The 16,495-nt window shown below is 61.9% G+C and overlaps 2 protein-coding genes across 12 annotated transcripts in view; one reads left to right on the forward strand and one right to left on the reverse strand.

The window, feature by feature from the left end:
• Positions 1–5,965: 5,965 nt before the first annotated feature.
• Positions 5,966–16,315, reverse strand: STMN3 (stathmin 3). Of its 3 annotated transcripts, none has more exons than XM_038572897.1 (6): positions 16,188–16,315; positions 14,552–14,749; positions 8,395–8,490; positions 7,974–8,149; positions 6,872–7,063; positions 5,966–6,351 (listed from the first exon to the last, which is right to left on the reverse strand). In XM_038572897.1, exons 2-6 carry the CDS (start codon positions 14,652–14,654, stop codon positions 6,292–6,294), a joined length of 627 nt encoding a protein of 208 aa, XP_038428825.1. In that variant the 5' UTR covers positions 14,655–14,749; positions 16,188–16,315; the 3' UTR covers positions 5,966–6,291. The 3 variants fall into 3 exon arrangements, with proteins under 3 accessions (XP_038428825.1, XP_038428826.1, XP_038428827.1); XM_038572898.1 differs by lacking the exon at positions 16,188–16,315 and adding an exon at positions 15,529–15,653; XM_038572899.1 differs by lacking the exons at positions 14,552–14,749; positions 16,188–16,315 and adding an exon at positions 13,779–13,906.
• RTEL1 (regulator of telomere elongation helicase 1) overlaps positions 16,083–16,495 on the forward strand; it is a 28,778-nt gene continuing 28,365 nt past the window's right edge. For all 9 annotated transcript variants that reach the window (XM_038572880.1, XM_038572881.1, XM_038572887.1 and 6 more), the window contains exon 1: positions 16,083–16,240. The gene's annotated coding sequence lies outside the window, so the exon portion shown is untranslated. The remainder of the gene's footprint in view (positions 16,241–16,495) is intronic.

Below are 16,495 nucleotides of genomic sequence, written 5' to 3' on the forward strand. Positions count from 1 at the left end.
GAATAAATAAATAAAATCAGACAGAGAAAGAAGCAGGCTCCCCACAGGGAGCCCAATGTGGGACTCTTCCTGGGACTCCAGGATCATGACCTGAGCCAAAGGCAGATGCCCAACCGCTAAGCCACCCAGGCATCCCAACAAATAAAATCTTTTTTTTTTTAAGATTGTATTTATTTATTCATGAGAGACACAGAGAGAGAGAGGCAGAGACACAGGCAGAGGGAGAAGCAGACTCCATGCAGGGAGCCCGACGTGGGACTCGATCCCAGGACCCCAGGATCACAACCTGAGCCAAAGGCAGGCACTCAACCACTGAGCCACACAGGCACCCCTAAAATCTTAAAAAAAAGAAAAAAAAAGATTAAACTATTGAGTTTGTGTTCATGCTGTTATTTTATTATTTGGTAAATATAAGAATGGTTGTGCACAATCTGTGTCTGTGTTATTTACCTGAGTTTCTCGGTGCTCGTGTTCTTGAGATAATACCGATACAGTTAAAGGGAGAAGGCCCCAGAAGGGCAGTGGTGACGGACACCGGGCCCATATGGCATGAGACTGTGCCTACATAGCTGCCTGCTGCCGTGGCTACCTGCCCTGGGAGCTGCAGGGCCACACGTGGGTATGAGGTGGGCATAAATAAGTTCAGCACAGACCAGTGGACTGATGGAAGCATATGAAAAGTTCACTGGCGTGATTTCAGACTCACATTGCGGCCAGCTTCAAAGGAACTGCCCCACGACAAGCTTTAGTTTGGTATTTAAATAAACAATCTATTAATACGTTCCTTCAATCATGGATTGAGGCCAAACTTATTCATCTGCTTCATCCATTCTAACTTTTTTCCCTAGGAAAATGTTGCTCATTTTGTTTTTGTTGTTGTTTTTTTTTTTTTTTAAGATTTTATTTATTCATGAGAGACGCAGAGAGAGAGGCAGAGACACAGGCAGAGGGAGAAGCAGGCTCCATGCAGGGAGCCTGACATGGGACTCGATCCTGGGTTTCCAGGGTCACGTCCTGGGCCAAAGGTGGCGCTAAACCTCTGAGCCACCAGGGATGCCCCTGATTTTTTTTTTTTTTTTTTAATGTAAGTATAGTTGACACAATACTGTTTTTCATTTCAGAATGTTAACATGTAATGGGTGTATCATTTAAATGATTTTTTTTTTTTTTTTTTTTTTTTTCTGGGGAGATCCCTGGGTGGCTCAGCAGTTTAGTGCCTGCCTTCGGCCCAGGGCATGATCCTGGGGACCTGAGATCGAGTCCCACGTCGGGCTCCCTGCATGGAGCCTGCTTCTCCCTCTGCCTGTGTCTCTACCTCTCTTTCTCTCTCTGTGTCTCTTAAGAATAAATAAAACCTTTATACATAAATAATCAATCAATCTCTGAGTTTTAATTCCTAATGTGGTCACTGTCAATCTGTATCATCCAAATAAACAAAAAGTTTATGAGACCAAAAAATGGGCAAAGTTTTCTCAAACGCCCCAGTATATCCATAAACTAGATGACCACGCGGCCGCTGAAGCAGGTTATGACGTGGGAGAAGTGCTAACGTTACTGTGTGTAGTTGTCAGAGGTTTGAGCACTGGCTTCCCTCGATGCCCCTGATGGAGCGAATCCGCTGTGCAGGAAAGACATTTGGGTGGATCAAGTTTTTTTTTTCTTTGTGCTTTGCAGTGATGCAGTGAACATATATTACTCATATAACCAGAAAAAATATGAATGTCATAAAAATAATGCCTACTCTGTTTTTTTCCTCATAGTGGGCATTCTGGAGATTAAAAATATGTTAAAGTGGGATCCCTGGGTGGCGCAGCGGTTTGGCGCCTGCCTTTGGCCCAGGGCACGATCCTGGAGACCTGGGATCGAGTCCCACGTCGGGCTCCCGGTGCATGGAGCCTGCTTCTCCCTCTGCCTATGTCTCTGCCTCTCTCTCTCTCTCTCTCTCTGTGACTATCATAAATAAATAAAAATTAAAAAAAATAAAAATATGTTAAAGTGCTTTTGAAAAATCATAAATTGGGGATCCCTGGGTGGCTCCGCGGTTTTGCGCCTGCCTTTGGCCCAGGGCGCGATCCTGGAGTCCCGGGATCGAGTCCCACATCGGGCTCCCTGCATGGAGCCTGCTTCTCCCTCTGCCTGTGTCTCTGCCTCTCTCTCTCTATGTCTATCATAAATACATAAAAATAAATCTTTAAAAAAAAAGAAAAATCATAAATTACAGTGAGTGCAGAGAGTCTCAGTGACTAGCATGAAAGTTCTCACGGGGCAGGGGCTGTGCTCTCAAATCAAGGGCATTCTCTAGAGTGATACACACACTTGTACTAAGTAGCAAGCACTGGCTAAAATGCTGAATATGTGAATAAATGTGTGAATGTTTTTAAGTTAACTATCCTGGAGCGCCTGGCTGGCTCCGTTGGTGGAGCGTGTGACTCTTGGACTTAGAGTTGTAAGTTCGAGCCCCCGTTGGGTGTAGACATTACTTTAAAAAGAATAAAATCTTAAAAAAAAAATAAAGCTATGTGTTTGTTTCTACAACTTCTGTTTTTAGCTGAATCACGTCCCCCAAAGCTACATTGACATCTCGATTCTCAGTAACTCAGAATGTGACCTTATTTGGCAATGGGGTTATTGCAGGCGTAATTAGCTAAAAGGAGGTCATGTTGGATTAGGATGGGCCCCAATCCCATGACTGGTGTCCCACAGAGACGCACGTAGGGGAGGTGGCCACGTGACCACAGACATTGGTGTGATGCGTGTGCAAGCCAAAGACTGTGAGTGTCCAGCAGCAGAGCCACTGAGCTTCCCAGTCCCGGGGGAGGACCCCGGCTACGAGGAGGAAGGCAAAGCTCACGAGCCCCCGGGGTAGGAGTGCCAACACTGCCGCCCCCCGCACCCTGGCATTGCGGGTGCCCAGGCGAACGTGAGCAGTCGGGCGCTGACACGGCAACTGTGCTCACGCAAGAGACACAAGGTGTGCTGGGGCGGCAGGTGGCGGGCACACGCCTCCCGGGCCGCAGTGGGAAGAGCCGAGCCCCGGGTCTGCAGGAGGGCACGGCCGAGGGCGCTGCCCCGGGGCGGCGAGTGGCTCACTGAGCTCCCACCGGGAGGCCTGGCCCGCTCAGGTCTGTGGGTCCCTACCCGTTGGAAAGAAGGCTTCCGGGCCCAAAGCCCATTCTTAGGCGGCTTTGTGCGGGGCCCCAAGATGACCTTTCCCAACAGCAGAGGTTAGGAGGGGCCGGGGGGACCCCAGCACAGGCTTCAGAGGAAGCGGGACCTTGGGACACCTTGATGTGGGGCTTCCGGCCCCAGAACCGTGACAGAGTACGTGTCTGAAGGTCGGGTCGCCAGCCGTGGTGCTGGTCACGGCAGCCCTGGGACCCCGCTGGCGCCTCGGCCGAGGAGTAAGGCCCGTGGCCGTGCTGATGCCCCCACCCTCAGGCCTCTGCGGCCTCCGCTGGGCTTGCCCGGCACCAGGCAGCCCTGCCGCGAGACTGTCCCTGCCACCAGACACCGTCTCCTGGGGCCGCCGCAGCCCCTGGGCACGGAGTGAACGCGCGTGTCCGGGCCGCAGGTCCCTCGGCAGCACCGCGGACCTGCTCTTAAACTCTGCGCGGATTCTCGCCATCCGTCCTCGTCGCGGGTGGAGTCCCCTGGGGCCAGCCGCCCAGCCGAGGACGTCCACGTGGCGAGGACCCGAGGCCGCCTGGGGCCCCGTGGGAGCACCCCCCCCCCCCCCCCAGCCTCCAGCGCGCAGGGCCTCAGCCGGCGTAGCGACTGCAACCTCAGGGGGTCCCCGTGCAGGCTGCCCAGCTCCTGGATTCCTGACTTAGGGACACAGCCGGCCGCGTGAGACACGGTGCTTGAGGTCACTAGTTACACGGGAGGAGGTAACCGAGGCAGGCTTGGCTCCCAGTAGGACCCCACCTGCAGGGAAGGCATGGGGTCTGTGGAGGGGTCCCCATCCGTGCCCCATGCAGAGGCTCCACGCGGTGAGTGTGTCAAATGCTGTCTGCCCCTAACGGCTGACTAGGGCCCCCTGAGGGGTGGGGCGCCCTGGCCCCTGGTCACCTGGTCCTCTGGGGATGTGCCTGTACGTGGCACGCACGTGTCTGTGTGCCCAGAGTCCCGGCATGCAGAGTTCACGCCTCATAAAAGCATCTTCGGCCACTCCCGTCCTCTCCTACCGCTCTCCCGAATTTTGCTCTCGCAGGTTTCTGACGCCTGTGTCTTCGGGGGCTGCATGTCCCAGATCCTGACTTTCCCACCTCTCCTGGGGCAGGGGGAGGAGGGGACGTGGCGAGAGGTCCTTGGAGCCTGGGGAAGTGGCCAGGACTGCCCCAGGAGAGGCCCGGGAGTGGGGGGGAGTGGTCTCTCGGGGTCTTGGGGAGCCGGCACTTACCCAAGGCCTGAGCATAGCCTCCTCCCTAGCAGAGGGGTCCCTGCTGGGCACCCCCAGGGCCTATTTGGGTCCTAGAGGACAGGCCTACCACCCGTGAGTCTGGGGCTACATGCTCACAAGGAGTGCCCCGTGACCTGTCTGATCCCACAGATGTAGGATGCACGTGGGGACAGTACAGCCACTTAAACACACAGGTTTTGGGGGTTTTGTGTCTTTAATCATTCAATTTAATTTTAAGTTCACTTTCACTACGTGGATGAGATGGGTACATATCACACTAGGCTTCCACTACGAGAGAGCTGCCACTGCAGAAAGGAATCCAGCCCTCCGTTCTCTTTCCGCTTCCCTTTCTGAGTGGGACAAGTGGGACAACTGGGTTCCAATCCTGGCTTGTCACTCCCCTGGGGGCTGTGTGGGTGGGGACGAGGACAGTGGCATGGGTCACTACTTCCCTATTGTGGGGGATCAGTATCCAATGCGCTCTCTGGCTTGCCCTGGGAGTCCACTGGCGGTGTCCCTGTAGGTTTCTGCAGGATGGAAGCCGGTGGAGGGTGGGGGGCTGCAAGCCACCTGGTTTCTGAAGTGCTGGCTCTGTCCCCTCATGCTTTCCACCCAGAGGATGGTCAGCAAGGACCCTGACTTCAGTACTCCGCTACGGCTGGATACCCCCCATGTCCAGCAGGCGACAGTCCTCAAAAGCTGGTGCTGGGAATCTGTGGAGATTCCCCCTAGGCTGAGGGAGGAGATGGAACCCAGTTCAGGAAGGCTTGGCAGGAGAGGCCTGGAGCCAGAGGGGGCCATGGGTCAAGAATGTCAAGGATGGACTAGGCAGGAAGGTGCTCGGGGAACCCTGCCCCCCAACATCTGAATCTGCAGGCAGCTGGTCGCTGACTCCCCCTGCTGTTTGCTCCCAGGGGGCACTGGTGACTGCCACTCACACCTAGCTACACCTGTCCAGAGGTGAGCCTGAAACCCGCGTGGCCCGGAGCATCACGGGAGCATCTTTCTACCAGGGTGAGGGCCCGGGAAGGGGCAAGGACTCCAAAGGGCTCTAAAGGTGGGGTCCTCCAAGGGTCTGTAATGCCCCGGCGGTGGGGGGGGAGCGGTGGTGGAGGAGGGCACCCCTGGGAGTGTCAGGGCACCCCCAACCCGTGAGTCCAGGGTAGCTTGCTCATGGGTCCCTGGTGGGGAATGCCCACTCCCCTGAAGACTCGGCCAGGCCACATCCAGCCCACTCCAGCCACTCCAGCCACAGGCAATGACTGCAGCCTCCCAGGCCAGCCCAAGCCTCCGACTGCAAGCCAGGTGGTCTCAGAGGACCCCCACCCACCAATTCCAAACATTCCACTGCACAGGTGGCTCCCATGGCTGGCCATAGTGACAGGCTGACCTGGCCACACACCGCCCAGTCACCCTTCTTTCTCCACCCCCACCCGTGTGCTCAGCCCCTCCCCCAGAAGGACTTGCAGGTGGTGTGGCCTCTGCCTGTGGGCAAGGGGCTGGCTCAGGGGATGTGCCCTAAGTGACAAGGTGTTCGCAGGACAAGCCAGCATAAGGACCCACGTGTTCCTGCTACCACCACTGGATTTATTGAGGCTGTCACCACATCTGCTAAGAGGGCCACCAAGAGGGGGCCTGGCCAGTGCCTGGCCTGTGCCTGAACTGAGGGACCGTGCCACGCCCTGGTGGCTCCAGGAGGGCGCGCCTGTGGAGAGCGACATGCCACGAGGACTGGGCAGCTCAGAGCGGAAAGAGAAGCAGGAGCTGGGAGTGCAGGGGAGGAGGGAGCAGGAACAAGAGTTGCATCTAGACAAAGTGGGACAAGACGAAACCAGAGCCCGCGTGTGTGGACGTCTCCTCTCAGGATCCAGGCGCCTGCGGCCCGCAGCCCCTTAGCCGGACATCTCCTCCCGCTGCCCCTTGTTCCTGCGCACTTCGGCGGCGTGCAGCTCCTGCGGGCACGGGGGGGGGGGGTAGCCCCCACAGCAGGCCTCAGGGACCCTCCGAGGTGCAGGAGAGGCCACCGAGGAGGACACCTTGCCCAAGACGAGGCCCGCAGCACCCCCGCCCCAAGTGTGCCCTGAGTGGCGCTGGCCCTCGCTGCCACACGGGTTGCTCCCCAACCAGAGAGAGCTGGGACTCGGGACGTCCTGGGGTTTGCAGGCTCCAGGGTACCCCCCCGGGGGGCAGAAGCAGGGGCCACTCCTAGGGGGCTCCCGCCTCACTTTGGGCTGTCTCCGGGCAGGGCGGGGAGCAGCGGGGCTGCGGAGCGCTGGGAAGGGGCCGCGGGGGAGGAGGGGGCTCCTGGGGCTTCCCTGGCCCCGGCCCTAAGGCGGCTCCTCCCTCCTGTGGCTCGGACCCCATGCGCGTCCTTGGGGGCCGGGGCTGTGGGCGCCGAGTCCCCTGCGCGCCGCCCCCCCGCCCCCGGCTGCTGGGCTTCCCGGGGTCCCCCGCCCGGCCCGGCCCGCGCACCTTCTCCCGCAGCCGCTCGCGCAGCGCCGCCAGGTGCGCCTCGCGGATCTCCTTGCTGAGCTCCATCTTGTGGTTGAGCTTCTCCTCCGCCAGGCGGCTGAAGTTGTTGTTGTCCTCCAGCGCTTTGTGCAGCACCTCGCGCTCGTGCTCGCGCCGCTCCGCCAGCTGCTTCAGCACCTGCGCCTCCTGCGTCTGGGGGGGGGGGGAGGTGAGCGCCGCCCCCCGCCTGGCCCGAGCTGGGGGGCCGAGGGCTTGGGCCCGCCGAGACCCGGCGCGGAGAGCTCAGCCCCAGACAGGCCCGGAGCCGCGGGGGGCCCCAGCAACGCGGGCCTTGGCTCCCGCCGCCTCCGGGCAGCTGCGCTGATTCAAAACCTCCGGGCTGTCGTGGAGCCCGCACCGTGCCCTCCGACGGCTGCGCCCCGAGCGCCAAGTAGGTGCTTGGTAGGCCCGGGCTCTGGGCCCCTAAGGGGCGGCGCCGTGCAAAGGCCCCCAGGGCTGCGGACACCCGGGCTGCTGGTCCCCGCCGTCCAGCCCTTCTGGGGCGGGGACTGCCTGGTGGCCCGCAGAGAGCTGAGGGGCGCGGGCCGCCGAGCCCACCCACGTGTGGTCGCTGCTGGCCACCCCCCGCAGGCCCAGGTCCCCAGGTGTCACGGGGACATGCTCTAAGGGACTTGGAGCCAGACTGCACTCGTGTGTGTGTGTGTGTGTGTGTGTGTGTGTGTGTGTGTGTTTCCGGCTCCGTGGGGCTGGTGTGAGGGGAAGAGGCACTTCTCCCAGGGCCCAGAGCTCCCAGCAGGTCCTGGGCTTTCGGTCCCCAACACATGGGGGAGTCCCCTTCTTCCCCCTTCCCTCCCCTGGAGAGGGATGCCAGCCCAGGCTCGAGTCCCAGGGCCCCCTGCTGGCCATGCCCATGGACACCCCGTTCACCTCCCTGTCCCATTCTCATCTTCCAAGAGGAGAGCAGGGAACCACGAGACCCTCTCCATCCCCCCACAGCCCCCCACCCCAGCCAACAGCCAAGAGGCGGCTTGGAACACTCTGTGCTTCAGGGACCCATGTGTCCACCCTCATTGGGACCTGGGGGCAGAGGTGGGCTCCTCACCTTCCTTCGCTCCTCAGCAGCCTCCAGCCGCTTCTGCAGCTCCTCCAGGGAGGTGTCCTTCCTCTTGGGGGGAGAGGAGAGCACTGGGCTCTCGGGGGACAGGTCAGAAGGGGACTTGAGGATGACCTCGAAGCTCTGGCCAGAGGCCCTCTTGTCCAGCTGCTTCACCTCCATGTCTGCAAGACCACACGGGGGCTCAGGCTCTGAGGGGACACCTTCCCAGCTCCTGCCCAAATCCAGGGCCGCGGGAGGGGGCGCGGCTGCTCACGTGGGACTCCTTGAGCTCCCAGGGCCACCTCCCACCCGAGGCCGGCTCTCCGGACGCCAGCTGAGCCGAGGTGCGGGGAGGTGGGCCGGAGAGGCCGCGGGAGCAGGGAGCAAGGGGAGGAGAAGGAGGGCGCCCACCAAGTGGGGCACTCACCCCCATACTGGTAGATGGTGTTGGGGTGCGGCTGTGAGTAGAAGCAGGAGCAGATGAGCGACAGCACCGACAGCTCCTTCATCTTCTCCTTGTAGGCTGTGGGCGTGAGGCCAGCAGTGAGGGCGCCGGGCGCCGCCGTCCTTCCTCCCCGGCACCCCCCACGCTGCGTCTCTCTGGAAGCCTATTCTCTTGCCCCCTACACCTCTCCTCTTCCCGCCTGAAGCTGACCAGAAGGGGGCCTGGTCTGTCCCTGGGCGCACCCCCCGTGGGCTGTCCTGCGTTCTGCGTTCTTCGCTTAGTATCTGCCTTCTTCCTCCTTTTCTTTCTAGGCATTTCTGCCTCTTTCCTCTCTGTGGCTGTGTTTTATCCGTCTCCGTTCATCCTCCTTCCTGACTCCTTCTGTCTCTCTCTTTCCGTCTCCATGAGTCTTTGTCACTGTGTATTTCCGAGTAGCCCTCCTTCCTCCCCTTCCCCTCTCACAGGTATTAACCACCATACTCCTGCCTGGGCCAGCACAGACGTGGAGCTTCTGCAGGCAGCACCTTCTTGGCTTGTACATGTGGGTGGAGCCCTCAGACTTCCTCCTGTGTGCGCCCCCCTCCCCCTGTTTACCCCATGACCCAGCTGAGACCCCGAGATCACCAGGCCGGGGCTCCCCGTCGGGCTCCAGCCAGATGCGGGGAGTTGTCTGCTCAGTACCAGAGCCGGCCCTCTGGCCTTGCAGAGCCCGTGCCCACCCAGAAGAGGAGCTGAGCTCGTCCGCTGAGGCCCTGCGCCCTGGCAGGTGAAGGGGAGGAGCCCACTGCCAGATGGAAATAATTGAGTTCTTTGTGACCTATTCGTGACAAGCTAGGCCCCACGGTAGACATGCTGGCCCGGTGTCTCACTAGTGCTTAACAATCTTCGAGCCCAAGACTGTCCCCCTGCTCCACTGAGATGATAGTGGGCCCTGGTGGCTAGGGTGACTTGCCCAGAGCTCCTCAAGTGCAATCCCAGGTGGTCCGTGTCCTTTCCACCACTCTAGCAGATCCCAAAGACTAGGAGGCTCAGAGACCCATCCTCCCCCCTCCCTAGCTGGAGAAGCTGGTGCAGGTCTCCAGAGAGGGGGTCTGGCTTCCATGAAGTGATATTCCAAGGAGCACAGATGAATTTGGACAAAGGGTTTAGATGAACAAGAAACTTCCTGATCAAATTTCACACCGGACAGTGTCTTAAAATTGAGTTAATGTGAGGTCGGGAAAAGTGTTGGTATAGAAACAGGACACGGGACAGAAATTATCAGGCTCTTGTCTGAGGGAACAGCTTGTGGTGAGCAGGGTTTTCCCACAACCACCGCAGAGAACTTTGTCATTTGATCTAAATGTCCTGATGACCCGGGTCCTCCTAGAGAGAGCCCCAGAGACTCTACAGGGAGCACGAAGGAATCCCGGGCAGGCAGCAAGGAGAGACTTTAAGGGGTGTGGAGGGGAAGCAGGGCTAGGATGTGCATGTTGGCCATTGGCTTCAGGAGGCTGGGAGGCAGGGGGGCCATGGACACAGGCCTCAAAGGGGATTTTGGCTTGACTTGTCAGTTTTATTTTTCACAGGCATAATCTATTTGTGCATTACTTGTGCTGTTAAAAGTTAACTTTAAAAAGTAGGCAGAGGAGTACGTCACACTACATGGCTGGGGAGTTAGAGCGTATAAGACGAGGCAAGGCCAGCTCTTCAGAAGCAGTGGCCCGGGAGACATTTGGGCATTGGGAAGGCTGGGGAAATAGCCGGGCCCCTGCTCAGAGGGAGGCTCAGGAGGGGAACGTACTTGGATCCTGGGAGAGGCCACGAAGGAAGGGGCTGGTCTAACCCTGCCACCACCCGCCTCCTGGCAACAGGCACTGCCTCTCCCACCCTCCAGGTAGTCTTTCCTCACCACATGCGGGAACCCCCAAATGAGTTTAGCACATAGGCGGGGAGCTTGGGGCCTCACAGCTGCTCAAGCTCCTCTCGGCCTTGAGAGGAAGTGTTCCCAGGAAGACGAGCATTTATTACAGAGGAAGAACACGTTTACAGACAAATATTGGGGCAGCTCCCTTCTGAATAACTGTCACCCCTCAGCAGGAAGGGAGGCTGGGCAGCTGAGAGCACTGCACTGCTAGGATAGAGGGGAGAAGGATGGGGGGTGTGCTGGAGACTGAAGTCAGAGCTCTCGGAGCCCTGGGGGGCCAGTGTCCAACCAGGAAAGGGTAGGACTGTGTCCCGCGGCTGGTAATAGGGATGCAGCTTAGTGCCTGACGGTCACAGAGATTCTCCAGCTTTGTTTCTCCCAGGCTGATGGCCCACGAGGAGCTTCCTTCCCAGAAGACTCATCTGAAGGAGCCTTGTGGGAAGGGGCACCCCTAGAAGGGGGCTTGGGAGGGAGGTTTGCTCTGTGGTCTGGCTGCGAGTCGGAAGGGACTGGGCAGCAGGTGGGGAAATTGGCCAATTTGTAGAGCTGGGGCTGGAGAGCAGGGCTGGGCCCAGCAGCTCAGAACAGCAGTGACACCTGTGTCCTCAGAGCTGCAGGGGCTTGAAGGCCATGTCTCCCTGCAGAGGGGAGAGGTCGAGGCCCAGACCCTTCTAGGCACCTCACCACAGACAGCTGGGATGTGTTTCTCCACATCACCAGCCAGGACTCGTCTCTTCCTTCCCATCACTCACTTCAGGGAGTCACTAAAAACAAGTCTCTGCCATGAGCTGCATTGCTTTCATCTCCTTCCTTTTCATAGTAAATGTGAAGTATGCAAAAAAAAAAAATGCACGATGGCCTTTGGATGTTTAGGTCCTAGATGAGCAAGAGTTAGAAGGCACCAGGTCAGCCTACAGCGGCACAGAAACCATAATGGCAGCACTCATGAGGTGAGTCCCAAGTAACCCTTAAGATCAGCCGACAGAAACCCTTGTCGGATTCATTTCTACCGAGGGAAGAGAGAGAGGGGGAGGGAGAGTGAGTCCCAGACAGCAAGGAGCCCACCCAGAGTCACAGCACGACAGCATGGGAGCCTGGTCAGGACTCCCAGCCTCCGACTGCACCTTCCTGGTGGGAGCCTCACGGCGGTGAGGAGGGGGCGCCTATCCAGACCTGGGAGGGCAGAGTGCCCACAGATGCCCACACCCCTAAAAGGGTCCCGAAGGCTGCTAATTGCTTCCTGACAGATGGAGCGGATTGCTACTCGGGCCGCCCTCTCACTAGTCAAAGTCAGAAGCAGGACTCTCCAGCAGATTCACCTTCCTCTGGGCAGGAAACTCTGGGAAATGAGGCTGCAAGAGTCATACGGCCCGGCATGGACTGGGCTCCCGCCTCTTGCCAGGCACTAGGCCAAGCACCTTTCCTGAAGTACCCTGTTCATCCCCCAAAACAAGCCCAGGAGAGGCGCTGTCACTATCACCCCCATCCGGATGAGGCCCTGAGGGTTTAGGTCGTGTGTGCGAGCCCTCTCAGCTCCACAGAGTTGCAGAAGGAGAGAAACATGAGCACGAGTCTACAAAAGTGTGTGAAGAGCCGAGTGGGAAGGCTACCAGACCCGGCCACCTCCCCAGGAGTCCCACCAGCACGGCCGTCAGCAGGCGCTCAAGGGAAAGGTGGAGCCACGGCTCTTCAGCCAGCAGAGGAAGAGAACGCTGAGGTCCACCTTGTGCCGACGACAAGGTCATCAGACAAGACTCTTCAAGACGAGATGAAGCCCGCCAGCGAGCTGGGGCAGACAGGCCACGAGGCAGGGAAGGTCAGTGGCTGCTCCAACCAGGGAGGCCTTTTAACAGACAAGCCCCTGGGATTCACTCCAACTGATTTTGGCCACAACTGACGTGCCCACGCAGCCAGTTCCGGGCCAGGCCCCCCGCCTGTCAAACCTCGATGGAGGTGAGCACAGCCGTGTACACGTGTGGGCTGCACTGATGACGACACGGGAGGCCCAGCCCTGTGACTCTGGCCAGGGGCACTTCTCCAGCTGGCACATCGCACATCTATGAGGCGGTGGCCGTGCTGGACAAAACTGATGGCGCTTTGCTTTCCCTCTTCACGCCAGCAGCAACGTGGACATCCAGAAAAACCCTGGGACGAAGCGTGGGTCGGCAGTGCCCAAAGCCTGGCGATGGAGACTGGGCTGGCGCCAGGGGGCCGGGAGGTCAGAGCCTGCGCTCCCACCCCCGGGGGCCATCGCCAGGGCAGCTTTGGCTCTGTCCCTTCGCCACCTACCCTGTCTGCCTGTCTGTCAGGCAGGAATAAAGCCTACTGAGGAGGGTTTTTACGGAAGAGGTGAAGTAAGAGAAAAGGCTGAGAGCATCTCCCACCCATGCTTGTTGTCTCCCACTGGGGCACGATCCTGAGCCAGGGCCCCAAGCCCTGCCTTGATGGGGGCACTGGGGTGGCACTCTGGCCGTGAGAAGGACAGACCACCCTCCGACCCTGCCCAAAGCTGAGCTGAATATCTCCGAGGAGATCAACCAGAGAGCAGGGGGCAGGTGAAGGCCCGGGTGCAGGAGGGGTGTGCTCAGTGACACACGTGGTCAGGTGCCACCTGGGGCCTGAGAGGCTGGACACGGCACACGTGAGAGTGGAGCTCGCCAAAGCGTGTGTTCCCCCTGGAGGGGACCAGGCTGGCTGGGGAGAGGGGACCCCCAAGAGGGAGGGGAGGGGAGGGGGTGTTGGGAGTGGAGCTTCGGGTCCAGGGGGAGAAGGGGCGTTGCTGGGGGGAGCTGCTGCCCGGACGTCCCCGGAGGCCGAGGGCGCAGAGATGAAGTGGGTCCTGGGGCGGCCAGACAGGGCAGGGTGCGCCCGGGGAGCGAGCCCTCCCGGCCAGGGTGGCGGCAGCCCCGCAGGCGCCAGGAACTGCTGGGCCCCGCGGTGGCGGTGGCGGTGGCGGTGGCGCAGGCCGGGAGGGAGGGGGTCGCGGCCTCGGGCGGCGGATCCGCAGCCGGGGAGGCGGGGCGGCGCGCGGAGGAGGGGCGGCCCGGGGGGAGGCTTGGAAGCGGCCGCGGCCCCTCCTCCCCCAGCCCCGCTGCGCCAAGGGCGGCGGCTGGCTGGACCCCGGGCCGGGCGGCGGCGGAGGGGCGGCGGAGGGGCGGCGGCTGGGCTGGGCTGGGCTCTCCTCCCCCGCCTTCCCGCAGCGCCCTCCAGCCCCCGGAGCCGCGGAGGCCCGCAGCTCCCGCCGGGCCCCCCTGCCGCCCCCTCCCTCGGCCAGGGCCGCCAGGGGCCGCGCCCCCCCCCCCCGCCCACCCAGCCGCGCGCCTCCAAACCCGCCCTCACCCCGGGGGCTCTAAGGCGCGGCCCCCGCCCTGGGGCGCCCGGTGCTCGCAGCCCCGGCAGAGCGCGGGCCGGGGGCGGGGGGGAGCCGCCCGGGGAGTCGCGCCCCGCGCCCCGCGCCTACCGGACAGGGTGCTGGCCATGGTGCTGGCGGCGCGGGCTGCGGAGGCCGGGAGGCGCGGGCGGCGGCTGGAGCTGCAGTCGGCGAATGCTGCAGTGCCGGGGAGGGGAGGGGAGGGGAGGGAGCAGGGAGGGCGGGAGGCGGGCGCAGAGCGAGGAGAGCCAGCGCCTGGCTGGCTGTGGCAGGGGCTCGCAGCCGTCAGAGGGAGGGGACGGTGGGAGGGGAGCGCCCAGCTGGGCCCGGGGGTGGGGTGCTGCGGCCGGGGCCCATCCACCCACTGCTTACCCCTTAGACCCCCCTGCTGCCCCAACTGGGCTTTGTGCGGGCTTGGAGGCAGGGTGGGCGGGGCGGGAGAGGAGGGGGTCCCCACATCAGGGTGGGGCTGGGGAGCCCGCCTGGCCGGGAGGCGCCTTCCGTGTGCCCAGGCCCGTGCTGAGAGCGCGTCACAGACAGTGGGGGTCGGGATGGGTCGGGAAGGTCCTCCGAGGAGCATCCCGGAGGGCGAGTCGGTTCTGAGGCAGAAAAGAGGGTCAACGGCAGGGGTGGCGAGGCCTAGAACAAAGCCCTGGGAGCCAGCTGGAGAGGAGAACAACCCCAGCTGACACCCCACTTGCCGTGCGGCTGGGACCCAGTTTCTGACTTCTTCATACGTCTGTTTCTCAAGTGTAAGAGGTGACAACAATGCCGGTGTCCAGATGATGGAGAAGAGGGGTGCACTTGGTCACGTGTGGGGCCACGCCTCCCCTCCTCTCTGGGCATAGGGTTCTGGTTGATACCTGCAAAGGGAGAGCCTGGCAGAGGCGGTGGGCCCCTTGCTGCAAGGGCCATCTCGTCTCCCTTTGGGCCCGGGAAGCCGTATGGATGGAGTGTCATTCCCATTTGAGGGGTGAAGCCACGGAGGTCAAGAGAAGCACTTGCTCCACAACCGAGTAGGTCCTAAGGCCAGGAATCAGACCGTGGAAAGCCTCGGGAGCCTGTGGAGAGGTGAGGCAGGCTCAGAAAGGGGACGGGCCGGGACAGACCGAAGGGTGGGGGGCAGCCCGCAGGCCCGGCAGACGTGAATACAGGCACACCTCCAGGTGCACACATGGCAAGTGGGACGGGTTAACGTGTCCTGTGGTCCACAGTGTACCCCACAGGGCCCACAAGAGCAGGCTCTCCATTCAGCTTTGTTGACTTGGCCAAGATCTCTGCGCCTGCTGGGCGGGGCTGGTCACCGCCAGCCTTGGGCCCGTTTCCTCTCATCTTTTGCGATTAGGTTCAGATGTGGCATCGCCAGTTATCATTTCTAGCGGGCTGGGCAGTCCCACAGAGGACGTGCGACCGGACAGCTTGTGCGCTGGCTGTGGTTTGGGCCCAGGGGCCCCGAGCCTGTGGGTCCTGCCTTGCTTTGCCTGGGCCTCCGGGAGCACCAAGGCCTCTGCTCTTAGAAGACGCGGGGGTGGAAATGAAGAGCAGGACTCAGGGCTCTGAGCCCCGGGGCTGCTGGCTTTAGGCGGTCTGCTCCCCACCGGCCCGGACCCCATAAGGAGAGAATTTTTTTTATTTTATTAATTAATTAATTAATTAATTATAGTCACAGAGAGAGAGAGAGGCAGAGACACAGAAGGAGGCAGAAGCAGGCTCCATGCACCGGGAGCCCCACGTGGGACTCGATCCCAGGACCCAGGATCACGCCCTGGGCCGAAGGCAGGGATCCCATAAGGGATCCCATAAGGAGGGATTTATCTGAGAGGCCGTTGGGAGGACAAACCTGTCCACGCCTGAGCTGGACTGGAGCGGGTGGGACAGTCCTCTCCCCGCCAGCGGCCCCCAGGCCCCCCAAGCACGAGGCCTCCGGGCAGGGACGTCACGGGGCCCACCCGCAGCTCCGGGGGCGGCGTTGCCAGGCGGCTGCGGGCTGCGGGCTGCGGGCCGCGGGCTGGCAGCTCCCCAGAGGCGGCTTCCTCCCGGCGCCCTTCGGACCATGCTGGGGCGTCCGAACAGCTACGCCCAAGGGGTGGGCAGGCCCCGGGCCCACGTGACCCCCCGCGGACGCGGGTGCGGACACCGCCGGGCAGGCGGGGAAGAGCCCCGAGGCGCCCCAGGATGGGGCGGGGCAGTCCCACGAGCCCGGGCAACGCAGGGGCGCGGCCGCGGAGGGCGCTGGAAGGCGGGCGCCGGCGGACGGCGGGGCGGGGGAGGCCGGAAGCACACCACCCCCGGTGGACGCGCGGGGCCCCAGGCTCAGGGCGGGGCCGGAACCCAGCGCGCGGACCCTCCACCGCGGGACGGTTTCCGCCCGGAGCCACGCCCTGCGGACCGGAACTGGGAGCGGAAGTGCAGGGCGTCCGGAGGCGGCCGAGCGCCTTAGCCCGCGGGGTCCGGACCGGCCGACGGCGGCCGCGACGCGGTGGCGGGGCCTCGGCTGACCTGGGGCAGATCCTGGGGGCCCCCCGGCCGCGGAAGGCTGTCCGCGGAGACGAGTGAGTGGCCGGCCGCAGAGACCCCGGCACCGGCGCCCCGAGCCGCACGCGCCTCCGGGAACTGCAGCTCCCAGCAGGCCCCGCGCCGCCCGGCCCGCGCGGGTCTGTGCCGCGCTGCATTCTGGGGCCGGTGGTTTTCCTGCGCTCGGGGGCGGGGCCTCGGGGGCGGGGCGGGGCCTCGGGGGCGGGGCCTCCGGGGCGGCTGCGCGAGGGGCCGGCGCGCAGTGTTGGCGCCAACTGGCTCCGGTGCACGGG

The sequence above is a fragment of the Canis lupus genome, chromosome 24, assembly GCF_011100685.1.
Source record: "Canis lupus familiaris isolate Mischka breed German Shepherd chromosome 24, alternate assembly UU_Cfam_GSD_1.0, whole genome shotgun sequence".
Taxonomy (NCBI): Eukaryota; Metazoa; Chordata; class Mammalia; order Carnivora; family Canidae; genus Canis; species Canis lupus.

Bases quoted from the DNA above. Each gene is read 5' to 3' on its own strand.
- STMN3 (XM_038572897.1), bottom strand. From the start codon at position 14,654: ATGGGAATGACACTCCATCCATACGGCTTCCCGGGCCCAAAGGGAGAC. The intron at 8,150-8,394 runs GTGAGTGCCCCA...GTGGTCTTGCAG, and splicing joins CACCATCTACCAGTATGGGG to ACATGGAGGTGAAGCAGCTG. The intron at 7,064-7,973 runs GTGAGGAGCCCA...CCCCCCCCCCAG, and splicing joins CTGCTGAGGAGCGAAGGAAG to ACGCAGGAGGCGCAGGTGCT.